At 40.6% G+C, this 22891-nt stretch overlaps 1 protein-coding gene across 2 annotated transcripts; it reads left to right on the top strand.

Annotated features, from left to right (window-relative positions):
- The first annotated feature begins 1077 nt into the window (after positions 1-1077).
- SMTNL2 (smoothelin like 2) lies at positions 1078-21580 on the top strand. Of its 2 annotated transcripts, none has more exons than XM_026708582.2 (9): positions 1078-1854; positions 11907-11994; positions 13606-13794; positions 14626-14721; positions 16076-16139; positions 17372-17545; positions 18127-18244; positions 18450-18601; positions 18867-21580. In XM_026708582.2, the coding sequence occupies exons 1-9, from the start codon at positions 1414-1416 to the stop codon at positions 18991-18993; spliced, it is 1449 nt and encodes a 482-aa protein (XP_026564367.1). In that variant the 5' UTR covers positions 1078-1413; the 3' UTR covers positions 18994-21580. The 2 variants fall into 2 exon arrangements, 1 of the variants encoding a protein (XP_026564367.1); XR_015742525.1 differs by having other exon boundaries at positions 1246-1854; positions 18127-18248.
- The last annotated feature ends 1311 nt before the right edge of the window (positions 21581-22891 follow it).

Raw genomic sequence — 22891 nt, 5'->3', positions numbered from 1 at the left:
TAGCCACCAGGACCTGAAGACTGAGTAGTTTTTAAAGATTTCTGCCTGGTGTTACCTCAGTTTGCTATTTTTGTTTCTATAAACACTCAAAGAATGTACAGTAATTAAATATTAAGACCATAAGAAGAATGAATCTGAGGGTGATTCAATGGTCTAAAATTATATTCCTATTCAACAACTTTTAAATCTGAGGGAACCAGAAAGCAATGATTGTATATAATTCTACTCCTCTGATCCTTTTCCTTCTCATTTTTCCTTTTGCGTTACCCCTTTTTTTGCCAAGTTTGTATTCCAATTTGTTCTCTTCTTTAAGACAAGCTTTCCACTTCCTGAAAGAAAACTCTTATCTTTTACGGTTTCCTGAACACTATTAGCCATGCTGGCCTCTTCCTGAATTTGGTTGACCCTTTCTTCCTCTGTAGAGTAAACTTTAAAGAACCACCTGGTGCTGTGAATAGATTTAGCCGCTTTTATACTTTTCTTTCAATCTTATTGACCTTTAGCTTTGCATATAAGGGTTCATAGTCATCCTAACCTTCCCTAGTCATCCCAATGCACTAAACTAGGCAAAACTGAGTTGCAGAGTTTAGTGTGTTGTCGGATCCCAGCCGTTGCATTACCATCTTGTGTGAAATGGGCTATTATTAAATCATAACTTGATTTATTTTTAGCAGAGCAAGTTAAGTGATCCCAGCAACTCTGTTCTGTGAACCTCGATTTTGGGTTAAGGTGCTGGGGGGGTGGGGGGGGAACCAAGCAATGCCTATCTCTTAGTTTGAATGACTCAAATAAACCATTTTCTGGAATCACACAACACATGGAACATAAATTAACCGAATAAGTTTGATATCCACAAGATAACTTAGTCAACCCTGGCGTGTTGTGTGAATGCAGGGGCAATGCCTTTACCTCACCTGGCCAGACATTGGGGGGAACGAAGCCTACAACCTTACTGGGGGAATGTTTTGATTTCTTGGCGGCGCCTCAGAAAGGAGCGAGGCGGCCACTCCTTCCGCAGCCACCAGCTCGGCCCCCGCCTCAAACACGGACGGTCTCCCCTCCTCTCCAGCTCCTCCTCCGAAGGGGCGGTCTGCGCAGGCAGGGGGAAATAGCCGGGCAGCACCCTTTGCTCGGTGTATTCCTGCCCGGCCCCCATCAGCCCCTGGAAACCTTCCTTTTGCACCCTCCCACCTGCTCCTTCCGCCCAGTCCACCCGCCTATAAAAAGGGAGGTTGGCGCTGGCAAAAAGAGACGGTGAAGGAAACGACCGGGGCCGCTTCGGTACTGCTGAAAGCGGGCATCGCGTTCTAAAGGACGCTCGGGTTAAACCGGCCAGGACCTTTCCTCTTTGGACGAGGACACGGGCTTTTTCCGGACTAACCGGGGGGCGGGAGACCCACTTGCCGGGCCGCCATGGAGGTGAGCGCGGCGCGGACGTCGTCGAGCGACATCGCGGACCTGAACAGCCAAGACGCCCAGACGGTGTGCGAAGCGCTGGGCCGCTACGAAGAAACGCTTCGCGGCGCGGTGAAGGAGATCCACGTGGATATCCAGGTCTTTAAGAACGGCGTGGACCGACAGGTGGCCGAAGTGCTGCGCTTGGCCAACCCGCTGGCCAGCACCGTAGCCGAGCTCCAGCAAGAGAACCAGCAGTTGCGGGCGCAGGTCGAGCATTTAAGTCAGCAGGTGGAGATCCTCAGCCGGGCAGCCGGACTCCCGGACATCTCCATGCCGGCATCTCCGACGGCGTTCGCGGCATCGCCGAAGTTGGGAAGCGGCGGCGGCGGCAGCAGCAGCAGTAGTAGCAGTCGCTTTGCCAGCCACGCTAGACTGTCCCTTGCCAGCAAGAGTCAGGTAACCGTGTGGCAGGAGGGGAAAAGCGCCGTCCGTGAGAGAGCTGCGTGCAGAAATAACTTGATCTCCTAAAGCAGGGCTCTCCAAACTTGGGCACTCTAAGCCTGGAGGACTTCAACTCCCAGAATTCCCCAGCCAGCTGGCTGGGGAATTCTGGGAGTTGAAGTCCTCCAGGCTTAAAGTGCCCAAGGTTGGAAGCCCTTTCCTAAGGGATCCCTGGCGCGCTGTTGAGCCAACCGGTCGCCCTCGGCCCTTCTGCCCCCGAGCTTTGGTCAGATCTATGGCTTTTCTCTTCCATTCCCCCGACCTCCAGCGCCCCCTTCCCTCCTTTCCCTTCCCTGTTGAGATGATTCCCCTCCCTCGGTGCGATTGAACTTCTGCTTTGCCAGCTCCACCCCAGAAGGTCGCAGATAAGAAGAAGAGGCTCTCGGACGTTCCGTCGGGGAACGTCCCGCGCTGCGCGAAGATGCCCCTCCCGCTCCCCGAATCTGGACCTTTCAGTACTAACCGAACTTCCAGGACGGAGCGGTGGAAGTTTTCTGGAGAAGTCCTTAGGGCTAACGTTTTCTGCTATTGGATCGGTTCTCTTGGGAATCCTTTTGGGTTACGTGCTGGGGCGGATGTTTGTATGTTGTATGGAATCTGCGGGTGTTTTGTTGCGGGGCGGGGATTGCGGGCAATTCCTTTGGCGCCCCCCTCCCCTCTCCCCCGGTTTTGAGGGGTGGGAGCGCTCCCTGCGAGCGCAACTTCTTGCGCATGACTGAAACTGCGTTAAGCTGCGATCTGGTGGCTGCTAGGCGGGGCGATCCGTGGGGCTAGGAATTTGGGGAAATTAGAAGGGGGCAGGTCGCCTGCCGTCCCCCAAGCAAAAAGAAGCCATCCTTCTTAATCAAGCAGCTTATCTTTGAAATAAAGCAGGATTTTATTTCGGGTCAGGCTTTCCTAAGCACAGACTTGATTTCATCACACTAATCTCAAACTTCGGACACAGGTAAAGCGTGCTTTTAAGCGTGATCATAATATATCCTCCTGGCTTGGAAAGTTTTTCAAGACATGATCCTTCCGTAAAAGAATTGGAACCAATCCTCTGTTGAAGGAGAGGTGTTCAGCCAGGAGAAGGGACAATAAGAAGCAATGGAAACTTTCCCTTTAAGCCTCTAAAGAGCTTTCCTGTACTAAACGAACAGATTTGCTTCGTGTTTCGGAACCAGAGAGTTCATATTGCAAGGAAGGGGTTTATATGAGGGCTGTGCTAATCACAAAACCTTTGGGCTTTCAATAAAATGTGTTAGTCTGAAAAGATGCCACTGGATTCTTTCTGAAATAAGCTGATCCTACTAACTGATACAATCTGTTTGAGAATGGAGCAGAATGCTTTGTTTCATGCTGTAGGTTTGTGGTTCAGTGTGTTGTAGAAATCCAGTAGGTTGTGTGAATCAGGCTTAAGGTGCTTTATTTGTTTGGGCCTAATATGCTTTATGAATATGCCGACCAGGATCATGTCTTATTAACCAGGTATGTTATATCAACTCAGCCACACTTTTGTACCACGGTGATTCATTCACTAGGATCTTTTAAAGATGAGTCCAGGTGCCAGGAGGACAGAGTGTTTTCTACGGGAGGGAGCTAATTACACATGACCTTTGAGACAGTCTCCAACTCTGATTCTTCTGTGGTTGTGTGAATCATGGTTTTCTTCTTTTTCTCCCACAATCCCCCTGGACATTTCCATGTGACTGGAACAGCTGCCTCCTTTTTCTGTTTTAGCCTGTTGCCCAGAGATATTTGAGGTAAAGCAGTTGAGTAGACATCTGTCCAATGTAGACTTGGCCTCTATCTGTTGTACTTCACATAATAGATAGAATAGAATAGAATTCTTTATTGGCCGAGTGTGATTGGACACACAAGGAATTTGTCTTGGTGCAAATGTTCTCAGTGTACATAAAAGAAAAGATACATTCGTCAAGTGTCAAGAATCATCGGGTACAACACTTCATAATAGTCATAGGGTACAAAAAGCAATCAAATCATACTAGGAAACAGTCAATAAAAATCGTTAGAATACAAGCAACGAAGTTACACTCATACAGTCATAAGCCAGAGGAGATGGGTGAAAGGAAGGATGGGAGGATTAATAGTAACAGTAGTGCAGACTTAGTAAATAGTTTGACAGTGCTGAGGGAATTATTTGTTTAGCAGAGTGATGGTGTTTGGGGAAAAAACTGTTCCTGTGTGTAGTTGTTCTGGTCTGCAGTGCTCCATCACTAATTCCCTTTTTTCCATCTCAATAGATGCTTCAGACAAGCTCTTTTCTCTCAAATTTTCAGACTGTGAGTTGTTTGGTTGTCCACGATATCCTCAGAAGTCTTCAGCATTAAAGTTAAAAAAACATCAATTCTCTTCCTATCCTGCTTCTTCAAAATATAACCCAGAGACTTAAAATCAGGCTAGGTAGTTTTTGGTAGTTTGTTAATTACCCTTAACTTGCTTTGAAGGGGCAAAGGCTACAATAGATTTTGTGGTAATATAAAGTGGGAAGGGAAACAATTTTCTCCCCCTCTCATCTTTCCCTGGTGACTGAGGTTCAGTTTCCTTTTAAAGTAGGATAAATCTACATGAGATTTTAGAAACCATTTTCCATGTGTTTTGTGAATTGCTCTACAGTATCTGGAGAACAGTGGGAAGGTTCTTCTGGTGCCAAAAATAACATTCAGTCTTGTATCTTAGATTGTTTACCTCTACTTTAAGAGCTGTCTGAAAAGAGCAAGGGACTTGCACCATTACGTCTCCTACATACCTCTTTTCAAAAATGGAAAAATATTGTCTGCTTGAGTGCTTTGTCCACACCTGTCAGCCTGAGGGTAACTTACCACATACTGGACTGTGTTTGTACAACACACCCAACCCAGTTTCTAAAGGAGCCCTTTGGGGGGGTTGAAATATATTTTTCAATCGTAAACTATCTCAAATATCTGCATTTGCACAACACACTAAGGTATGAAAACATTAACCAAGTTTTATACATTATATAAATGTAGCTATTAGGTCTTCTAATGACCTGGTTAAGTATGCTGTACTGTATAAACACAGCAAAGATATCTCTTTGCATAGATCTGCCTTGCAAATAATTCTCTCAGTTAAATGCCAGGGGTTGAATTGGAGGTCATGATTATGATAGGTAAAAGACAAGTACGCTCCAAGTAATTTTTCTGTCTCTCTTTTAATTGTACTCCAGGATACAACATAATGTATATACTGTTTGGGCTGATGATGGCAGATGTAATAATTGGAAAGAGCTTTGGACTTGAACCATAAACTATCAGTCATTTCTTTAGCCTGTAAATAGAAGAATGTGTGTTGGTTTGGGACATGATGTCCTGCATCCATCATATACCAAGGACATTTCTCAAACTGGAAATTTTCAAACTTGAGAGCACAACACTCTTTATCTTTCCCTTTAGGATTTACTAATACTCTTTCTGGCAACATTCATATACCTACTCTCACAATCTCAATATATTCCTCCAACATTCCCAAATAGCTAGAAATTGATTCCTGTGGCAGGCGGGCCTTTGTAAAATCTTTATGAAGCCACATGTTACAGAAATTAGGTAAGGCAAACAGACAGAACAGAGATTCTTAGTCATCCAGTTCCTGATTTTCCCAAAGGAGCTTTTTCAAAAGGCAATTGGACTTCCTTTGTTTTTCCTTGAAGACGTTTTGCTTCTCATCCAAGAAGCTTCAGTTCTGATTTGCTCAAACATTTTCAAGGGAAAAAAAAGTCCATTTGCCTTTTGAAAAAGCACCTTTGAGACAGATCTATCATGCTGGTTCTTTTAGGCTAAGCAAAACTGAAGAAAATAAGCAAGAAAGAATATGAAAGAAAAATAAGAAAAAATAAGTATACGTACAAGAAAAGGGACATAGCTAAAAGAAGGCTCACCAGACATTCCACGCATAGTAGAGAACGTTATCAGCCTTATTTGAACCTATGCCATATATGCACCATTCTCTACCAAGCGTGAATAAGCTGGATTTAAGCACCAGACCATGAGAATATATAGTAACAAGATCTCTGCTATTGAGTCAACTCTCAGGGCTTATCAAAAAATTTCATCAACAAGGCAGGAAAACAAAACCCCTTGGCTCTTACCACGTTTGAACTACCCATAGCATTTGGCATATCACCTTTAACCACATCAATTGACTCCCTAGCAGCTGAGTTTGTTCATTAACCAGATTCAGTATGCTCTCTGGAGAGTAGGTTCCAGGGAGCTCTCTTGTTAGTAATGGTGACTTGATCCCCTTCTTTCCCTAAATAACGTTTTTGAAAGCCTTATCAGTTAGTGGCCTTCATCCTATTTTGTGGTGGTTGAATTTGGTTATCTTTGCTAATTTCTGCTCAGCAAAGCTGGTGTGTTTGACAAAGGGGAAAAAAGCTTCCATAGTCCAGTTTCAAGGGGTTTTGACTCCACACCCATTGAACCCTTTTTATTTTATGTTTTAATTTAGAAATTAGTTATGGGAACAGTCAATGCACATTTTGGGAAGGCCCAGCAAAGTAATTTTGGGAATTTCCTCAATGTTTCTCTGGCCAAATACTGATTAGCACCTTCCTATAAACTCCCGAAGAAGCCCATTATGTACAAGTCAAGATGGATGTTGCCAGATCATTGATAAACTGACTAGCTGGGGAAGGGCCACAGTTGGAGTATTAGCTGCAGGTGTGAAAATAGTTATCACAGCTACCATGTTTTCCCCCAAAATAAGACCCAATTGGAAAATAAATCCTAGTATGATTTTTCAGAATGCTTGTAATATAAGCCCTATCCAAAAAATAAGTCCCGGTTAAGATTGTCAATCAGACAGATGCATTTATATCTTATTTCCCAAAAAATAAAACCTAACGAAAATAAGCCCTAACATGCCTTTTGGAGCAAAAATTAATATGAAACCCAGTCTTATTTTGGGGGAAACACTGATAGCACCTGGAAATGAAGGGCTGTTCCTTTTGCTTAGAGTAGAACTGCAAAAAATTCAAATAACCACTGAGGAGCTTTTGCATCCAAGATCTGGAATAAGGTTCAGCCATGAGTATTTATTGATTTGCCAAGCTATCCATTACTAACTCATAAATGCAATACCAGTATTGTTTAAAATGTTAATAAAATTAAGGGAGTCAGGAGTGCCCAACACTACTTCCAAGGATATTGTAAAAAAACAACAACCACACTTTGACACCGGGAGACAAAATTATCTTCAGTGTGAATGCCCAAATGTGGTAACTCTCCTAGTTTATATGAATTCTAAGTTTACCATTTGACTATCTTGTGCTTGGAGGAATCTAAAGAGAATAAAGCTGGATAACAATTGAGTTCATAGTGCTGGAAAATGCCAAGACTCATGTTTTTCATCACTTATAATTGTTAGTTGAATAGGTTTAAACAAATATTGTATCATTTATTTAATTACATCTTATTTAATTAAAATTACATTTAATTCAGAGGTGGTATTCAGCAGGTTCTGACCAGTTCTGGAGAACCAGTAGTGGAAATTTTGAGTAGTTTAGAGAACTGGCAAATCCCACCTCTGACTGGCCCTGCCCCCATCTCTTCTCTGCCTCCTGAGTCCAGCTGATTGGCTGGGTCTTCTTTTGTTGCCCTGAACAGGAGAACGGAGCTGGAAAACACGTTAGTGGGGTGGGGAGGGAATGGGATTTTGCAGTGTCCTTTCCCTGCCACGCCCACCAAGCCACACCATGCCCACCAAGCCATGCCACAGAACCGGTAGTAAAAAATTTTTAATCCCACCACTGATTTAATTGTATTAAAATTAAAATACAATTTTAAAATACAGATTAAAATGTGTTTTGTGCATGAAAAAGCAAATTATAAACTATCAAGGAAGAAGATAGTGAGTCAATAACTATTATTATTTATTAATGCTATTATATTGTTTATGCTTCTACTAAGAAAGTTATCTAATTAGATAATGAAGCATCTGTAAACAAGCAAACAAGTTCAGAGCACCCAGAATTCCAGTTATATCTCTTCTTTCCTTTAGAAACTGGGAGGAATAAATAAGAACCTGAAGCAGATGAAATGAGAGAGGCAGGCTATCCTTTGGTCCTCTTAGTTCTTGTTTTAGTACCATTGTTCTACCATATCAAGGTTGCCAGAATTCATATGACTAATGGATGGCAGCAGAGTGATCCTGGAAACTCTTGCTGACAATCTAATAGTCATTCTGACTTTTTCAACCCAGATACAATAATTTTATTTCTAAGTATCATTGTATAATTACCGTATGTTAAGGTAAATATGCTTTCTTTGTTTGAATGTAGCATGTTATTCAAATGGAACAGTTATGTCTTTTTAATCAATGTTAATATTGAGCTTATCGTATAAACCCAGCCACATGGTTGGCAGTGATCTGGACCACCAGGGTAAGTGATGAAGTACCATTACTGATGCATTTTCCTTGTGCTCTTAATTGCCCAGAGCATCCAACATCATGCCAATAAATGGAATGGCTGTTGAGGTCTGTCCTTCTTCACAAAGTTGTCTCTCAAGGTTTCTTTTAGTCAACAGACTAAAATCTGGCTGAACAACCAGTCTAAAGTCTGACTTCCATTGTTTATCTCCTTGGCTAGGATGTTTTCCTCCTTCATACAGCCTCCAGCCAGAATCTGGTGTGGATTTTTTGAGTTCAAGCAGGGAAGCAGTGCACTGTCTCTGTGCTGTATTACTCAGGTGGCTGTGGCTTGGAACTATGGTGGATGTCGTGACTATTTAACAGTGATGTCATCCTAAGGAGCTAGGCCACATTCTTGGCCTTGGGGAGAAGAGAAAGAGCACTGGCAGCTGGAGCTCCCTTGAACTGCCATCAAGTGCAATAAACATCCTCTCCATTTCTATCAATGTGATTAATGGCTTTTCTGGGGAATAGTCCTGGTGTATGTTACACCAAGTGGCACTGAAGGCTGACAGCTGCAATGGGATATGAAGTAAGGATTTTTGAGGGATACGTATTTTGTTCCTGTAAATCTATGATGGTCTCGTGAATGATTCCCAAGTTGGTTGGAGCTTAACTCCAGCATTTTAATCTCACCGTGATGTGTGATGATCCTTCACACTTGGAAACAGCTGTAGTTAAACTTTCTGCACAAGAAGGAAAAAGATTAGACTGGTTTGGATGTCTGATCAGAACTAGCATATAACTTCAGGAGAGCTAATCATATTCCCTTGGTTTATTTTGGCTCTAGACTAGTTTTTATGATGTTCTAGGAATGTTGCTGTTGAGTGAAGTTTTATTTCACCATTATGGGCCTCCTCACAATCTCACTTGATGCTATTAGATGGAAAAGAATGGATTAAGAGCTGACCTGGGCACCTAAGATTTTCCTCTGAGTTTTGAGCGACTAGAAGAGGATCCCGCCATTAATGGCTTCTATAGTCCCCAAGTCTAAATAGTAGAAGACATTGCCCAGAGCTCCTGTCATCCGCTGCTTGCAATACAATGGCCACCAGTCCATTTCACTTGTTTTGCTGCCTCAAATGCTCCTTTTACTTTCCCTGGCTCTCAAACATGAAAGGCACTGAAGAGATGCTTGCTCCTTTAGAAGGAAGCATAATATGTAGCTGTAACAACCATCACTGTTTCCCTTGTATCCTACCCATTTCTGTACTTGGACACTGTTTCCTGAGCTGATATTATGAATACAGAAAAGGACTGCCCAGCTGTTGCTACAGAGAAAATGCTTAGATCTTCTGTAATTGTTCCTTCAGTATCAGAAGCAAGTTTTAAAGCCTAACTCCATATGTATGCATTTTGGAAGTAATGTATCTTTTTGTAGTATGATTTTGGTCTGATAGCCTATAGCTCTGCATATCATTTCATGACCATTTGTTTCAGGCTGGAATTAGAAGAGAAAGAGGAATGAAGTGTTTAATTCCTGGATTTTGCACATTTAAAATTAATTTTTAAATATATAAAAAGTATTAGTTTGAGAAATCAGATAAACACTACATCTGCATAACCACAGCTTGTAAGATTGGGTTTTATTGTATAAACTATAACTAACTTGTCTTTGAAGTGCATTGCAGCAATAATGTTAGTAACAATTTGCACATGTGTTTTTCTTCTGGTTTATTTTATTTTATAGATAGCAAAAACACTGCAGAGATGTAGATAGGGAGGAAAATTTGTAGAGTTGTGATTGCAAGCTAATCAGGACTATGAAAAGTCAGATTCTGTTACAGGCTTGTGGAATTAATTTTCCTATTTTCTGACAGGAACCCAATAAGGTGCCTAATCAGTTGAGGCTTTTCCTGTACAGTATTTGTTCAACTGGAGGTTGTAATCTATAAGAGTATTTGTTTTCAGTTGCTGGCCCCACTCCTCATAATAGAATCTCTCCCCAGGTGTTCAAATGCCCTCTCTTCTCCTGCCTTTCCAAATGGTTGTTCCATCATGTCTTTGAGGCAAGGTTGCTGTGACTACTGTATTCTTCTGCACATTGAATTGGTTCTTTGGTTTTTAATGTTCAGATCATCAATCTATATATAATTTTATTGCGATTCATGATTTTTAGTTGTGGTTTAGAAATGATGATTCGTTTACCTTCTCTATTAATCATCTCTGTTTTAATTCAAGTTGTATATTTGGGAAATTGTACATTGCCCCAGGTTGAGAGGGTTTTGAGCTCTATAAACAGGGCTGTCTGTAGGAGGTTTAAAAAATTGTCAAGATGCAGCTGTGACTGTATGATCAAAGTCCCACCCCATTCTAATACTGGTTATTGAAAAGTGCGGGGCTTTGATTGCTTGGTCAAAGCAGCTGTCTTCAGTTCTCTCATCTCTCCCTATAGATGCCTCTGCTTGTAAATTAAAAATAAGCATGTCTGTTTCTTGGGTGGTTCAAAATGGCGTCTGCTTCAGAAACGTTGCTTCTCAGGACATGATTTGGTATAGTGGTAAGTGTTGTGAGGCACAAAGAATCAGGATTGTTCATTAGATTGCAGCATAGAAGATTTATTCAAGCCTATAGACAAAAATCTAGCTGACTAAAGTTCAACCCTATACTGGCATAGATAAGGGTCAATGGAATTCAGGTTGGGTTGGACTTGGACCACTTGTGGGAACCTAACAACTCTAAGCTGATGACATGCTTAACTCCACTTCCCACTCCAGCTCTTCTCCCACAAGTGTAAAATATGAATAGATGGCAACAATACTCCATCCAGGCTGCAAATACCACAACCTTTCATACTGATGAATTTAAGCCAGGTTTAGCCAGTAATGCTACTCTATAGCAAAATCCAGCCGCCTTCAGTCCCTCTCCTTTAGGATGGGCAATGCTAGTTTGAGGACAGACTTGTATCCTTGCAGTCAGATGTTATTGAGGATCGTACAGAAGAATATTACAGGGGTATTTTCAAACAGAGTAGATGAAATTAAATTAAAATTTACAACTGAGAAACTAAGTAGGTGATTTACAGGAACACAAATCAAATGTATGCTGGAGAACAGCTTTTATTCTTGGCCTTAGAGGAGATAGATTTAGATTTAGTAACATTACTAGTACCTCATACATATTGTATGTTATCTTCCCTCCCCAATCTTTTTAAAACAAACGGAGCTACAAAAACATAAGTGCATGTTCTGGTGGGATGGCTTTAAGCCACTTACTTAGATCACATATTGCATTAATCCATAGGTTGTAAAACCCATATTTTATTAAATAAAACACCCACTGTAAGCCATAAACCAGGGTATGTAAATCACAACTGGCTGGGTTCCCAGAATTGACTAAGCCATAATAAAGTTTGTTCTTTTAGCTTTGTGTATTTTGCGAGCACAGCCTCAAATTCTCATCAGTCTACTCTAGGCACTTCTTTTCCCTTTCAACAGTGCAATGCACCCCTTCCCTTTGGCAAACTGGGAAGTTGTGGGTTTCCAATCTGGGATAGCCATCTGCTCTCTGGTGTTTTCTACCCCCCACCCCCCAAGTAAATGCTTGTAACAGTGTACATTATTTTTTTGCCTTTGCAGAGTTTGGACATTGAGGATGAAAAGAACTTTATGAGCAAAAGAACTCCTGATTCAGCCATAACTGAGAATGGGCATCAATTGTCAGGAGGTAAGGAAAGGAAGTCCTTTTAGTGAGAACATAAATCTTTACCTGTTTCTGATGTGGTGAAAATTAAACTGGTTTTTGGAGTGATGTTGCACAGGCTCTAGAAGTTTGATTCACTCTTTTTTTTTTCCTGCCTAGATTATACAAAGAAAAATACACATTTAGGCTAGGGCTAGAAATAAAGAGTGTCTTCTAAATCACTAAATATTTTAACGTTTACCACATTGAGCTTAAACCCAAGTAGATGGCCAGCATTCTAGCAACAACTTATAATAGTTCAAACTGAAACAGTATTTCATGTTTCAGGAGAGGGTGATTCTTTTAAAGATGTGATTAAGACTACCATAGATAGTATCCTATTTAGTATCCTATTTAGCAACTACTTCTGCTAGCAATCATTAGCAAATACGATGGTAATAAAAAAATTCTGAACAATGTGCAGTTTTACAACCAAATTTAGTATGCCTGACAACAATGCATGCCAGACTGAGAAAAAGGCTGCCATAGTTACATAAGAACTTTATCTGGATAAGACTGCAGCATCCACAATTCATTTTGTGAACATTCAAAGTTACAACAGCACTGAAAATATGACATGACCATTTTTTATAGTTATGACCTTTACAGCATCCCCATGATCATGTGATCAAAATTCAGATGTTTGCTAACTGGTTCATATTTATGACCATATTTATGACCTCCCATGGTTATGTTATCCCCTTTTGCGTCCTTCTGACAAGCAAAGTCAATGGGGAAGCCAGATTCACTTAACAACCGGGTTACTAGCTTATCAACTGCAGTGATTCACTTAACAACTGTGGCAAGAAAGGTTGTAAAATGGGGCAGAACTCACTTAACAAATGCCTCACTTAACCACAGAAATTTTGGACTCAATTGTTGTATAAGTTGAGGACTACCTATATGTGTTTATTTAGCAACCATTTTGCTTAACAACTTGGTCTTTGGAATGGAATTAGTCATTAAATGGGGAGTGGGTATATAGGAATGATTTCCTAAATAAATATTGATCCATTTTTAAAACAAGACATTTATTCAGAAAAGGGGTTCTTGGTGCTCTCTGAGCTTGGTTGTTTTCTGGCAGACGTTTTCTTGTAAACAACCAAGCTGAGAGAGTACCAAGGACACCTCATTTCAGCCCTGAACTACAAATATTCTCCTTTATTTATTGAAAAAACGGCATAAACAAAGTCATTGATGTCTTTTGAACAAGTAAAAAAAAGCCCATGATGAAAGCATAGATTTTCTTGGTTCCGTATCTGAACATACCCCAATAAACTTCAAAAATGGAACTTATTGGACTGTACAGTCAGATAAAAGTTGGAGATTGATGTTCTTGTGCTTTATATGCTGTAATCAGGCAATTAGTTGGCCATTTATTTACTTCGCTTAAAGGAGTCTCATATTTGTGGCACTTGAACTTTCCTCAAATGATATTATTCTAAGAAAAAATGGTATTTAGAAATAAGAATTCCCTGGAAAATTCGAGACAGTGTAGAATTTTAAATTAAAAAAAGATCCCAATGCAGTTTTGCTCTTTTCCTCACCAGCCCTGACTAGCCTCAACCAAGAAACATTCTTCTCTTCACTTTTTAGATTCTCCTCTTGAGGCACATGCTCCAGCCATGTCTTCACGGATGCCCCACCAGCCTGTTACTGCAGTAACTAGAGTAACGGAAACGTTTTCAGGAGAAATGGTTGGATCGTCAACTGTGCCAAACTCTCCCGGCGGGCATCAGAGCAATGCTCATAATGATGCTGCATCCAAAACATTGATTCAAGCAGGTAAAATAGTGGATGAAGAAAATAATCCCCATTTGTGCAAGTCTAGCTGTGCAAAGATACCTACTAGCGCTATGCCCCCTTTGAAAATGAAGTGGAAGAAATGTTTTGAACTTCGCATGAATACAGTGCCTCTCTGCTGTTCATTAAAACAGTTCTCTTTTCTTCATGTCCTAAGAAACTACCCTAAGAGTCATATGGTGAGTCAATTTTTAAAGTGGGGGCATTTTTATTCAAGATTCTGTGTAACTCTTGGGAAAAATGCCGTGCCTTGTTTAATGAATAGCAGAGAGGCTCTCTACAAGACTCCAGATATGATGGAATTACTGGAAATGGTTTTCATCAGTAACCCAGGAGTGTCCCATTGCATCCATTACATCTCTTTAAAAATATCTTAGAGCTAAACCCGTGGGGAAATGTTTATGTCTCAAGTAACCCTTAAAGGAATTAGCATTTTAATTTGGTGTGCGCGTTTTGGTTTTTAGTGGTGAGAAAGGAGAACATAACTTTCTTGTGCATTAAAATTGGGCCAGTCCTTTTCTTTTAAATAAAAACATCAAAGAAGTATGGCTTTGTTTTGGGAAGTGTTATCTCTCACTGAATGCATTCCCATAACATATTTAACTTGGTTACAAAACTAAATCATTTTCTGGGTTTGTACCACTCGCATAGAATCTCATGCTAGTCAAATGGGCTGCTGGGCAAATGCTGACTTGTTGGAATGTAGCCTTTCGATAAGAGCGATCTGGTTTGATGGGTTAATGGTTTAGTTTGGAGCTCTGATTTTCTTCTCTGTATAAAACAAAATAACATATTTTGCTCTTTGTTAAAAAGAAAAAGAGGTGAAAAGTGCTAGCAGTTCAACCCTGAGCACTGCGAAGAACTGGAACGTGAGTTCAGTGAGGACAACAAATGCTTCCTTTACTTCAGGTTGGCAAATGTGTTTGCATATATTTTCATTATGTTTGAATAATACTTTTCTATGCTATTATACCATGGTATGGAAAAACTGACACAATAAATAGGTTTCCAAAGATCTCCACGTTCAGATTCCGTACATTTACCCTCAAATTATCTAAATTTTAAATGCATGTTTCTTATTTTAATGTTTTATATTGTATTTTAATTATGACTGTAGGTGGCATAGAGTTTTAATAATATTTTTTTTAAAAAATGTTCAACAGTGTTTGTGCAAATGCCGTCTTACTGACATTTGTATCAGGCAGATGTTTGGCTGAAGAACAGGTACTCCCCATTGAAAGATGAAGAACCTGGGGACTAGAAATTGTATGGAAACTAGGTGGCTTGATCAGAGTGGAAGCAGAAGTCTCCGCAAGATCAGAGGATTTGGCAAAATGATAAAAACAGTCCATGCTGTTCTGAAACAAGCTCTACCCCTTTGATCTGTGCATTGTGTGATATCACGACACACAAACAAAAGGGGTGGATTTTGCAGCTGGTGTTTGTTTTCATCTTCAAAATTAGCAAGTGGATAAACTCTTGATGCATGGTGAAGACATAGGCTGCTCTTCATCATAACACTGCCATCTTGCTGATTTCAACACATGCTTATAGTGTCATCAGCTAAGGAACTTCTGCCTTAATGTGGCTCAGATGGGCTGTAATCCCAGACATGAATACCTGCAGCAGATTCCACAATGTCAAAGTGAATGCAGCAGGGCAATTGAAGCCTTTCCTCTGATTAGTGGGTCAATTTCTTAGGCCATCTTTTTTTCAAGTTCAGGTAGAGCTCTGAAAATGATGTGGCTACTTTAATTAGCAGAGAAGTTCAATGCTTACCCAGAGCTCAAAGCATTGTTTTGGAATCATTTTTAAGTCCTAAATGTGCTGAACTAGATAGTTTTTGATGTAGTCCAGCAAAGCCAAATATATGTGTATGGTGACCAATAAAAATCTGAATCTATTTTTTAAGGTGATTTTGATGCATTTGTACTTAATCTTAATAATATAAACAATGCTAAGAAAATTATCTGAGTACTTTATATCCTGATCCAGATTAATCATCAGTTTGCAATTGTAATTCAAAGGTGAAATCTACATAGTAAAGAATTCCTCTCAGATAACATTGGTGGATCGATCATCAATACCAGTGAATTGCAAATCCCAACCTCTTCTCTATTCAGAGCATGATTCCCTCACCCACCCACCCCACCCCCCAATGCACAAACTTGGCGTCAGGCATTCCACCCATCCCCTCAAAAACAAATGCTGAAGGACCATGATCTGGGAGAAACCCAATTTCTTTATTTAATTTTCTGTGCAGATAAATTTTCTTCCGGGACAAAATCTACATCGACTGTAAACTACGGAAGCCAATCTAGTGAAAGGTGAACATTCCTGTGATTTGCAAGTATCTGCTCTTTGGGTTTTATTGTAATAAGGGCAGTATGAAATGTGTTGTTCCCATTTCCTATTATGCCATGTTCTTCCCTTTTCTTGCACTGTTTCTAGTCATTGCAGTACACTTGACTTCCCACCAAGGTGGGAAGGTGGGCCTTATAGATTTTACACATCTTACAGCTGCCCTTGGATGGTGTTAAAGCAGCGGTCCCCAACCTTTATGGCTTGGTGGCCGCGGGCGGGGGGGGAGAGGTGAATCGGCCTACTGCCTGGGCAAGTTGAGCTGGTAACAGGCCACAGCCCGGAGGTTGCGGACCCCTGTGTTAAAGTAAGCAGAGAAACATTACTTCAACATTAGTATAGCTAAGAACACTTAAGCCTGTCTCACTCTGAAGCAGGCGACAAAATAGTTGCAATGTTATGGTATATGGCAGAAAAATATTACTAGAAGGTGTACTAGTACACACTAAGATGAAACCAAACACAGGCATGGTAACGTAATATGCATTGCCACTGTTCCATACTTGTTTTTCAGTGTCCAAGTTCATAAAGTTTGTATGATGACATCCTTGTGTCCATGTTGTCATTTTCCCTCTGCTTTTACTTCCTGAAAATGTTATGAAGAAATGTTTATGCTATGGTCATGGCCAATGGGAAAAGGCTCATTGGTTTGGTCTGTTTAAACAGAGTTTGTTAACTAAACTATATTTGGCTATAGATCTCACGTCACATTAAGTCATAATGAGGGAATTGAGTTTAGCCCAGCTTTTTTTTTAATTGGGAAAAATATAAATGGGAAGCTAGCATGTTATAGAATAAAGCTCCGCCCTCAAGCATAATCCTTATTTTTTATTTTCAAGAATGCCTCTGGGCCTTACATAGGAATAAATAATGACATAAAATAAAAATGGTAGGAACTGCGGCCTATTTAGGTGTAAAGGCCTATTTAGCCTTTGAATAATTGGCCATTGGTTTTTGTTTTGTTTTTCTACTCTGCATATCTTCCCTGGCTGCTGCGTTTTGAGAGTGCCCATGTCATGGTTTTAAAATTTCAGATATGCCTACTGATCCAAATTATGTGTATGATATATAGTGGACCTGACATAGCATACTTTATGAATCCAGCTATTATATTGCATCGCTTTGGGAAAATCCAATGAGTCATCCTTTGAACGGTGTACTTTTCAAATGTATTTTCTGTCTTTTTTTGTGGGGGCAGTGTCACCACCACCAACCAACAAGCCCAGGTTTCAAAGTCCCACCCTTCAACTTCTTCAGTCCATCGACAAGTGGAAAAGCGAAGGGAGCTGGTGAGATCTCAGACTCTGCCCCGGACTTCAGAGACTCAGTCTAGGAGAGCACTCTTTGAGAAGTTTGAGCAGGATACTGGAAAGTACGTTGCTCCCTTTTGTCCAGTCCAACTTTTAGAGAGTTAGTTCAGGGAAAACTTGAAGGGTCTCTAAAAACAGCTGCCTTAAATCAGGTCACAGTTTCTAGCCAAATTGCTTGCACTTGTTTGTCTGCAGGACAAGGCTATGCCAGAAGCTCTGTTCTGGTAAAAACACAACAACTTTAAGAAAAATGTAAAATTGGCTAATCCTTAGTATAGTAGAGTTCCTACAGTTTACTTAGGCAGCATCTTTAGTTGATGCAAAACAGCACAAATCATTGCAATGTTCTCCAACCAGCATGCAGAAAAAAAATATCTTAAAAACAGTTGTTTTTTTTAAAGTAAAATGTGGAGGAATTGAATAGGAGACAAGGGATTTGAATGGTAAGGTAAAAGCTAACACTCCCTCAGTTTTCTGATGTTCATCACATACACAGGATAATGATATTCAAATGTGACAGTTCCTCTGTGATGAAATAGGAAAAATCTGGGTGAAGGTTGAAGGAGATGGTTTTTCCATTTAAAGTACTACCTCTCTAGATGACAGCATTGATTCCTTCTCTTTGTGTCCCTCATTTGTCCAGGGGGAAGAATGTAGGCCGGACCAAACTCAAGAGATCCCAGAGTTTTGCAGTTGCCAGTGCCAGCAGCATCAAGCAAATTCTCTTGGAGTGGTGCCGGTCCAAAACTATTGGCTACAAGGTAGGTAAGGAATTCTGTAAACTGCATCCCTTCCCCCTTCTTCATTGTTTCACTTTGTGAACCCATATAAAGTAGTACAACTTCTGGTTCCTCGCAGATACTTAAATTCAGGCTTCTCTACCCAACTCTGTCAGTTTCTTATCCTGAATTACAGTACTTGTATTCCCCTTCTTCTGCCCTGTCACCCACTCTCCCCATCCTCCAGCACATAGATCTGCAGAACTTCTCCTCTAGCTGGAGTGATGGGATGGCTTTCTGTGCACTGGTGCACTCCTTCTTCCCTGAAGCATTTGAATACCACACATTGGACCCCACCAAGCGCAAGGAGAACTTCGAATTGGCATTCACAACAGCTGAGTAAGTAGGATGCTACCGTCATGAGTTGCCTGCTCTAAATTTATAGTAGCTTCACAGAGTTCTTAACTTTCCTCAGTTAAGAAGGCTACACTTTTAAACCTATGTCTGATAATGGAAAACATGAGGACATTAATTTTGAGGAAAGTTTTGTAAGATGGTTGGTTGGTACTTATCCCCTTGAATGCTAGTTTTCCTTCATTTTTCCATTCCCAATTTTTCCAAATTGCTCTCCTTCCTAAATCTGATGCCTTGCCTCCCTTTGTAGAAAAATGGCCAACTGTGACCGCTTGATTGAAGTGGAAGACATGATGCTGATGGGCCGCAAACCAGACCCCATGTGTGTCTTCACATACGTGCAGTCTCTCTACAACCATCTTCGGCGCTTTGAATGAATCCAGGAAGGCTGTGACTCTTAGAATGGGACTGCTCCACAGCTGCTTTTGTGCTAATGTTTGGTGCTGCTACACAGCTGCTTGCAACCCTACAGAGGGAAGTCCCAGGCCGCTGGACACAGCCACAAGCCGAAGAAAAAGAAAAGATAAAAACAGTCAAGGTTCCAGGGCAGCTAGAGCTCTTGCTGAAAAAATGATAGAAGGCCAGCAGTTCCTTCCTTGTTCTCTCTAGGCAGCTGTGAATAGAGATTCTTGTTCTAAGAATTTCCTTTTAACTATATGTGCAAGCTGATTTGACCAAATTGGCCTAGAGGGATAATTCAAGCATGATTTCCTCTCTTCCTCCCTGTCTTTCTTCTGTAGATGTCTCAAAAGTCTGCTATGTCTATCATTTGTGGGCAGCTATGCTATTAGTTGCTTTGTATTATATCCCCCTTCTTTTCCCTGATTCCATTTCCTTATGTTCTGGAATTCCTGGGATAGATTAATGCGGTGTGGATAGTTTGAAGGCTAATGTTCAAATTCTCCTGATCACAGAGGCTTCTTGCATACTTTTAGAACTCAGCTTCTTTCCAAAGGCTGCAGTATTGAAACCTGTTTTCCTTCAAACCAAATGACTTACTTGTACATTTTAAAAAAATGTTCTTGCAATACTGGAGTATATTAACCTGCATGATCATAACTGACACTTCACCAGAATTTGCTCCAGCATTACTTTTCCCCAATATCTGTTAATTTGTCACCCGAAAGCTGCATGCTGAATCCTGCTTTAGACCCACCTGAAACTGAGCTCAGTAAAAAAAAAAAAGGGCTCAATCAGGTGATGTTATCTGATACTGAAGCTGGTATTGGCAACCATGTGAGGGTTATCAGATTTAGCATTTGGGGGGAGGTTTAGAGAAAAGAAAGTCCACATGAAAGGTGCAGAGAGAGAGGCAACAAAAAGAGGGACAAATGAGGTAGAAAGGACACAAAAATGGTGCAGTGAGGCAATCTGGCTGGAGGAGAATTTATATATTATTTTTCCTAGTTAAGAGTATATTTTTAAGAAAACACTATTAAACCTTTATAGGTGTACGTTATGATGTAGTAAGAGGGGGCTCTGGGGGAGGCAATAATGAGAGTTGTGGGATGCATAATCCTGAGCCCTAACGTTGCTCGCTCCTGCAACAGAGCACGAATACTTACCCCAAATAGCTATGGTGATGCACAAGGACTGTGTTGAGAGGCTCTTATGGTCAGATTGTTGAAATTCTGCATAATACTTGCATACCTTAGTCTCCTGGTCTTGAAGGAATGAGGAGAATTTGCTCTTTATGATATACATCAAATTCCCAGGAGGTGATTGCCAGAAAGGAGACTGATTACAGCAAAAGCACCACTGAGTCCAAAATGTTTATCCAAAATATTTGAAGTAACTGGTGCCAGATACATCAGTCCTGGTGCATGCTGACTGAGAATTCTGGATGGTACCAAATTGGTAAGAGTCATTGTAGAAGCATTTGCTCTGGTATGTGGGAGAATTGTGCTCAGTAAAAGAAGGAAGAGGGTAAAATGGAGTTATGGTTCAGATTAACCTGGGCTGGGAAAAGTGTTTACATCCATCCATAAGAAATTATGCTGCACTTGACCACACCATTCAAGAAACAGCCAGCTAAGGTGTAGCACACTTCTAATCTCAAGTTTTGGGATTTGCTTTACATATCTTAAAGCTATTTTGAAAATGGTCTCAAGTATTACACAAGATTTTGCATGAAAGCAAGTTGCCTAGTATCAGCGTAAGCTGCTTTATATGATTGACCCTGCTGGCCACTCGTTTAAGAGTTAAATAATTAGTTCTGTACTCTGGGGAAATTAACTTTGTCTCAAACATCCTTTGGATTTGGGCTCAAACTCCTCTAAACCCATCCATTGACTAGACTAAGCTATTTACACAGAAGTTTAATTTCCTCTTGATCCAGTTAACTGTGTTGTATGATTAGGGACAGTGTGACCTGAACCTAGGGTCATGCAATTTTCTAAACACTAAATCCAGATTAACAATACCCATTTGCTGGGTTCACGTAGCATCTTTTGCATGAAGAAACCAAATTATGGTTTAGGTTGGTGGCCTGATTGACACAAAATGTAAGACAAGGGCCGGGACCCCGGAACATTTAATTCAGTTTCCTCTACCATATTCAATAATGTACGCTTGTGTATGTTTGGAGCGAGTAGATGTCATAAGTCATGACTTTATTCAACTGAAGAAAATAATATAAATTGGACATGACTGACAGATTATGGAATCTGCACCATTTGTATAATGCCAGTGGCTTATGCCCCATCATCCTGGTTTTTACAGACATCTGTGTAATCACAGCCATTTGGCTATCCTGAAGCAGCAGGAATAGGCATATGTGTGTTTTGGGGTGAATCAGTGCTTTTTTAGCTGTCTGTCCCACACAACTCTGCCACTACAGACTCCCATCAACTTCTTGCCAAGGTGTTTCCCTGCACAGCCAATAGCTTGCTCAGAGCGGTTTCTTGCCTTGGGGCTGTACAGATGGCCACTATAACTAAAACAAATAAAATAAAGGCAGCTTTGTGTTTGGTTCTTATTTTATTCTTAGGAACAGAATGCATGAATTTGTAACACATCATAATATGACAAAAGAATGGAGTCAGATAATGATAATGACGGCTGATCCTTCGTGAAAGGGAGTGTGAACAATGATTTATTAAATTTAATGTGGCCACCCATTCCAGTGGATTCCTAAAAGTGAGACATGCATGAAGAACACATTCCTACAGATATTTTAGGTATTAGGCTTCCTCCCACCAAATATAGCTTACATTATCTTTTCAGAAATAACAGTTTGGCTGGAGAAGGGGCAGCCCCTTGTTTGTATGCTAAGAATACCTGTTGCTACTGATTACAATATTTGGAAAGAAGAAAATGGCAAACCGTTTCTGAAAATGTTGCCTGGGAAAGCTAATGGATTTATTTATTCAAGTGCTTGTCAAAACTCGAGTGATGTGAAAGCCTTTTTCCCGTCCTCTAAAAGGAAAATGAGGCAATATATATAAAATAATGAAAAAAAATCTATTCTGACAGCTTTGTGTGTGGATGGAATCCTGTTGTTAAGGGATGGATGAGGTTTTTTTCAGGGTTTTCCACTTATTTTTGGCTTCACAGGATGGGAGTGGGTGGTAACGAGATTCAACCCTTCCACGATTTTCAGTGATGGGAATAATAGAAGTAATTTAATTAATTACTGTTAATTATGTAATTAATGTTGAGTTTTAAAAACACAGGAAAATCAATCTAACAATTGTTTATCGAGCTAAACGATGTTCTCCCTGACTGGAAAAGCCACCATCAACCTGCATTTTTCATTGTCTCTTTCATTGATAGAAGCACTAATCAGCCAAGCACCTGTTGGCCCAAAGTTCTCACCTTTGATAACTTGTTTCAAAGTACTGTGCGAACTAGGCTAATGGTGAATGCTGTCAGTCACCTGTTTGTCTGAAACTTAACCAGGTCACTTAAAGACACGCAATTACATTTACACAATATGCCAAAGCTGGTGACTGTTCACTTGATCTTGTTCTACAAACAGACACTTCGGTCTGTGTACAATTCAGTTAAGTGTACAAATATAAAATATGGATTAACCAAGTAACCAATCGCAGCGAAGTTTATTGGAAGTAAACATTTTTGGGAAAGTAATCTCTGAAAGAGAGGAGGCCCTATTATTCCTGACTGAAGATCGAGGAGAGGCCAAGATAGAATCACGCTTCAAAACTAAGGAAACTTCCAGCCTCCTCGACTCCAGAAGTGTCCCTCGTTTTCGGTCGTCCGGATTTTTGCAGCCAGGTGTGGCAGCCCTCCTTGCAAACCTCCTCGTCCTTCACA

The sequence above is a fragment of the Pseudonaja textilis genome, chromosome 1, assembly GCF_049901715.1.
Source record: "Pseudonaja textilis isolate UNSWEBS1 chromosome 1, rPseTex1.2, whole genome shotgun sequence".
NCBI lineage: Eukaryota > Metazoa > Chordata > Lepidosauria > Squamata > Elapidae > Pseudonaja > Pseudonaja textilis.
Note: the sequence above shows the minus strand (reverse complement) of the source record. Positions and strands in the feature narration are given on the sequence as shown.

Excerpts from the sequence above, each read along its gene's own strand:
- SMTNL2 (XM_026708582.2), top strand. The coding sequence starts at position 1,414 with ATGGAGGTGAGCGCGGCGCGGACGTCGTCGAGCGACATCGCGGACCTG. Across the intron at positions 16,140-17,371 it reads GGAAGCCAATCTAGTGAAAG|TGTCACCACCACCAACCAAC; the intron begins GTGAACATTCCT and ends TTGTGGGGGCAG. Across the intron at positions 18,602-18,866 it reads TTGGCATTCACAACAGCTGA|AAAAATGGCCAACTGTGACC; the intron begins GTAAGTAGGATG and ends CTCCCTTTGTAG.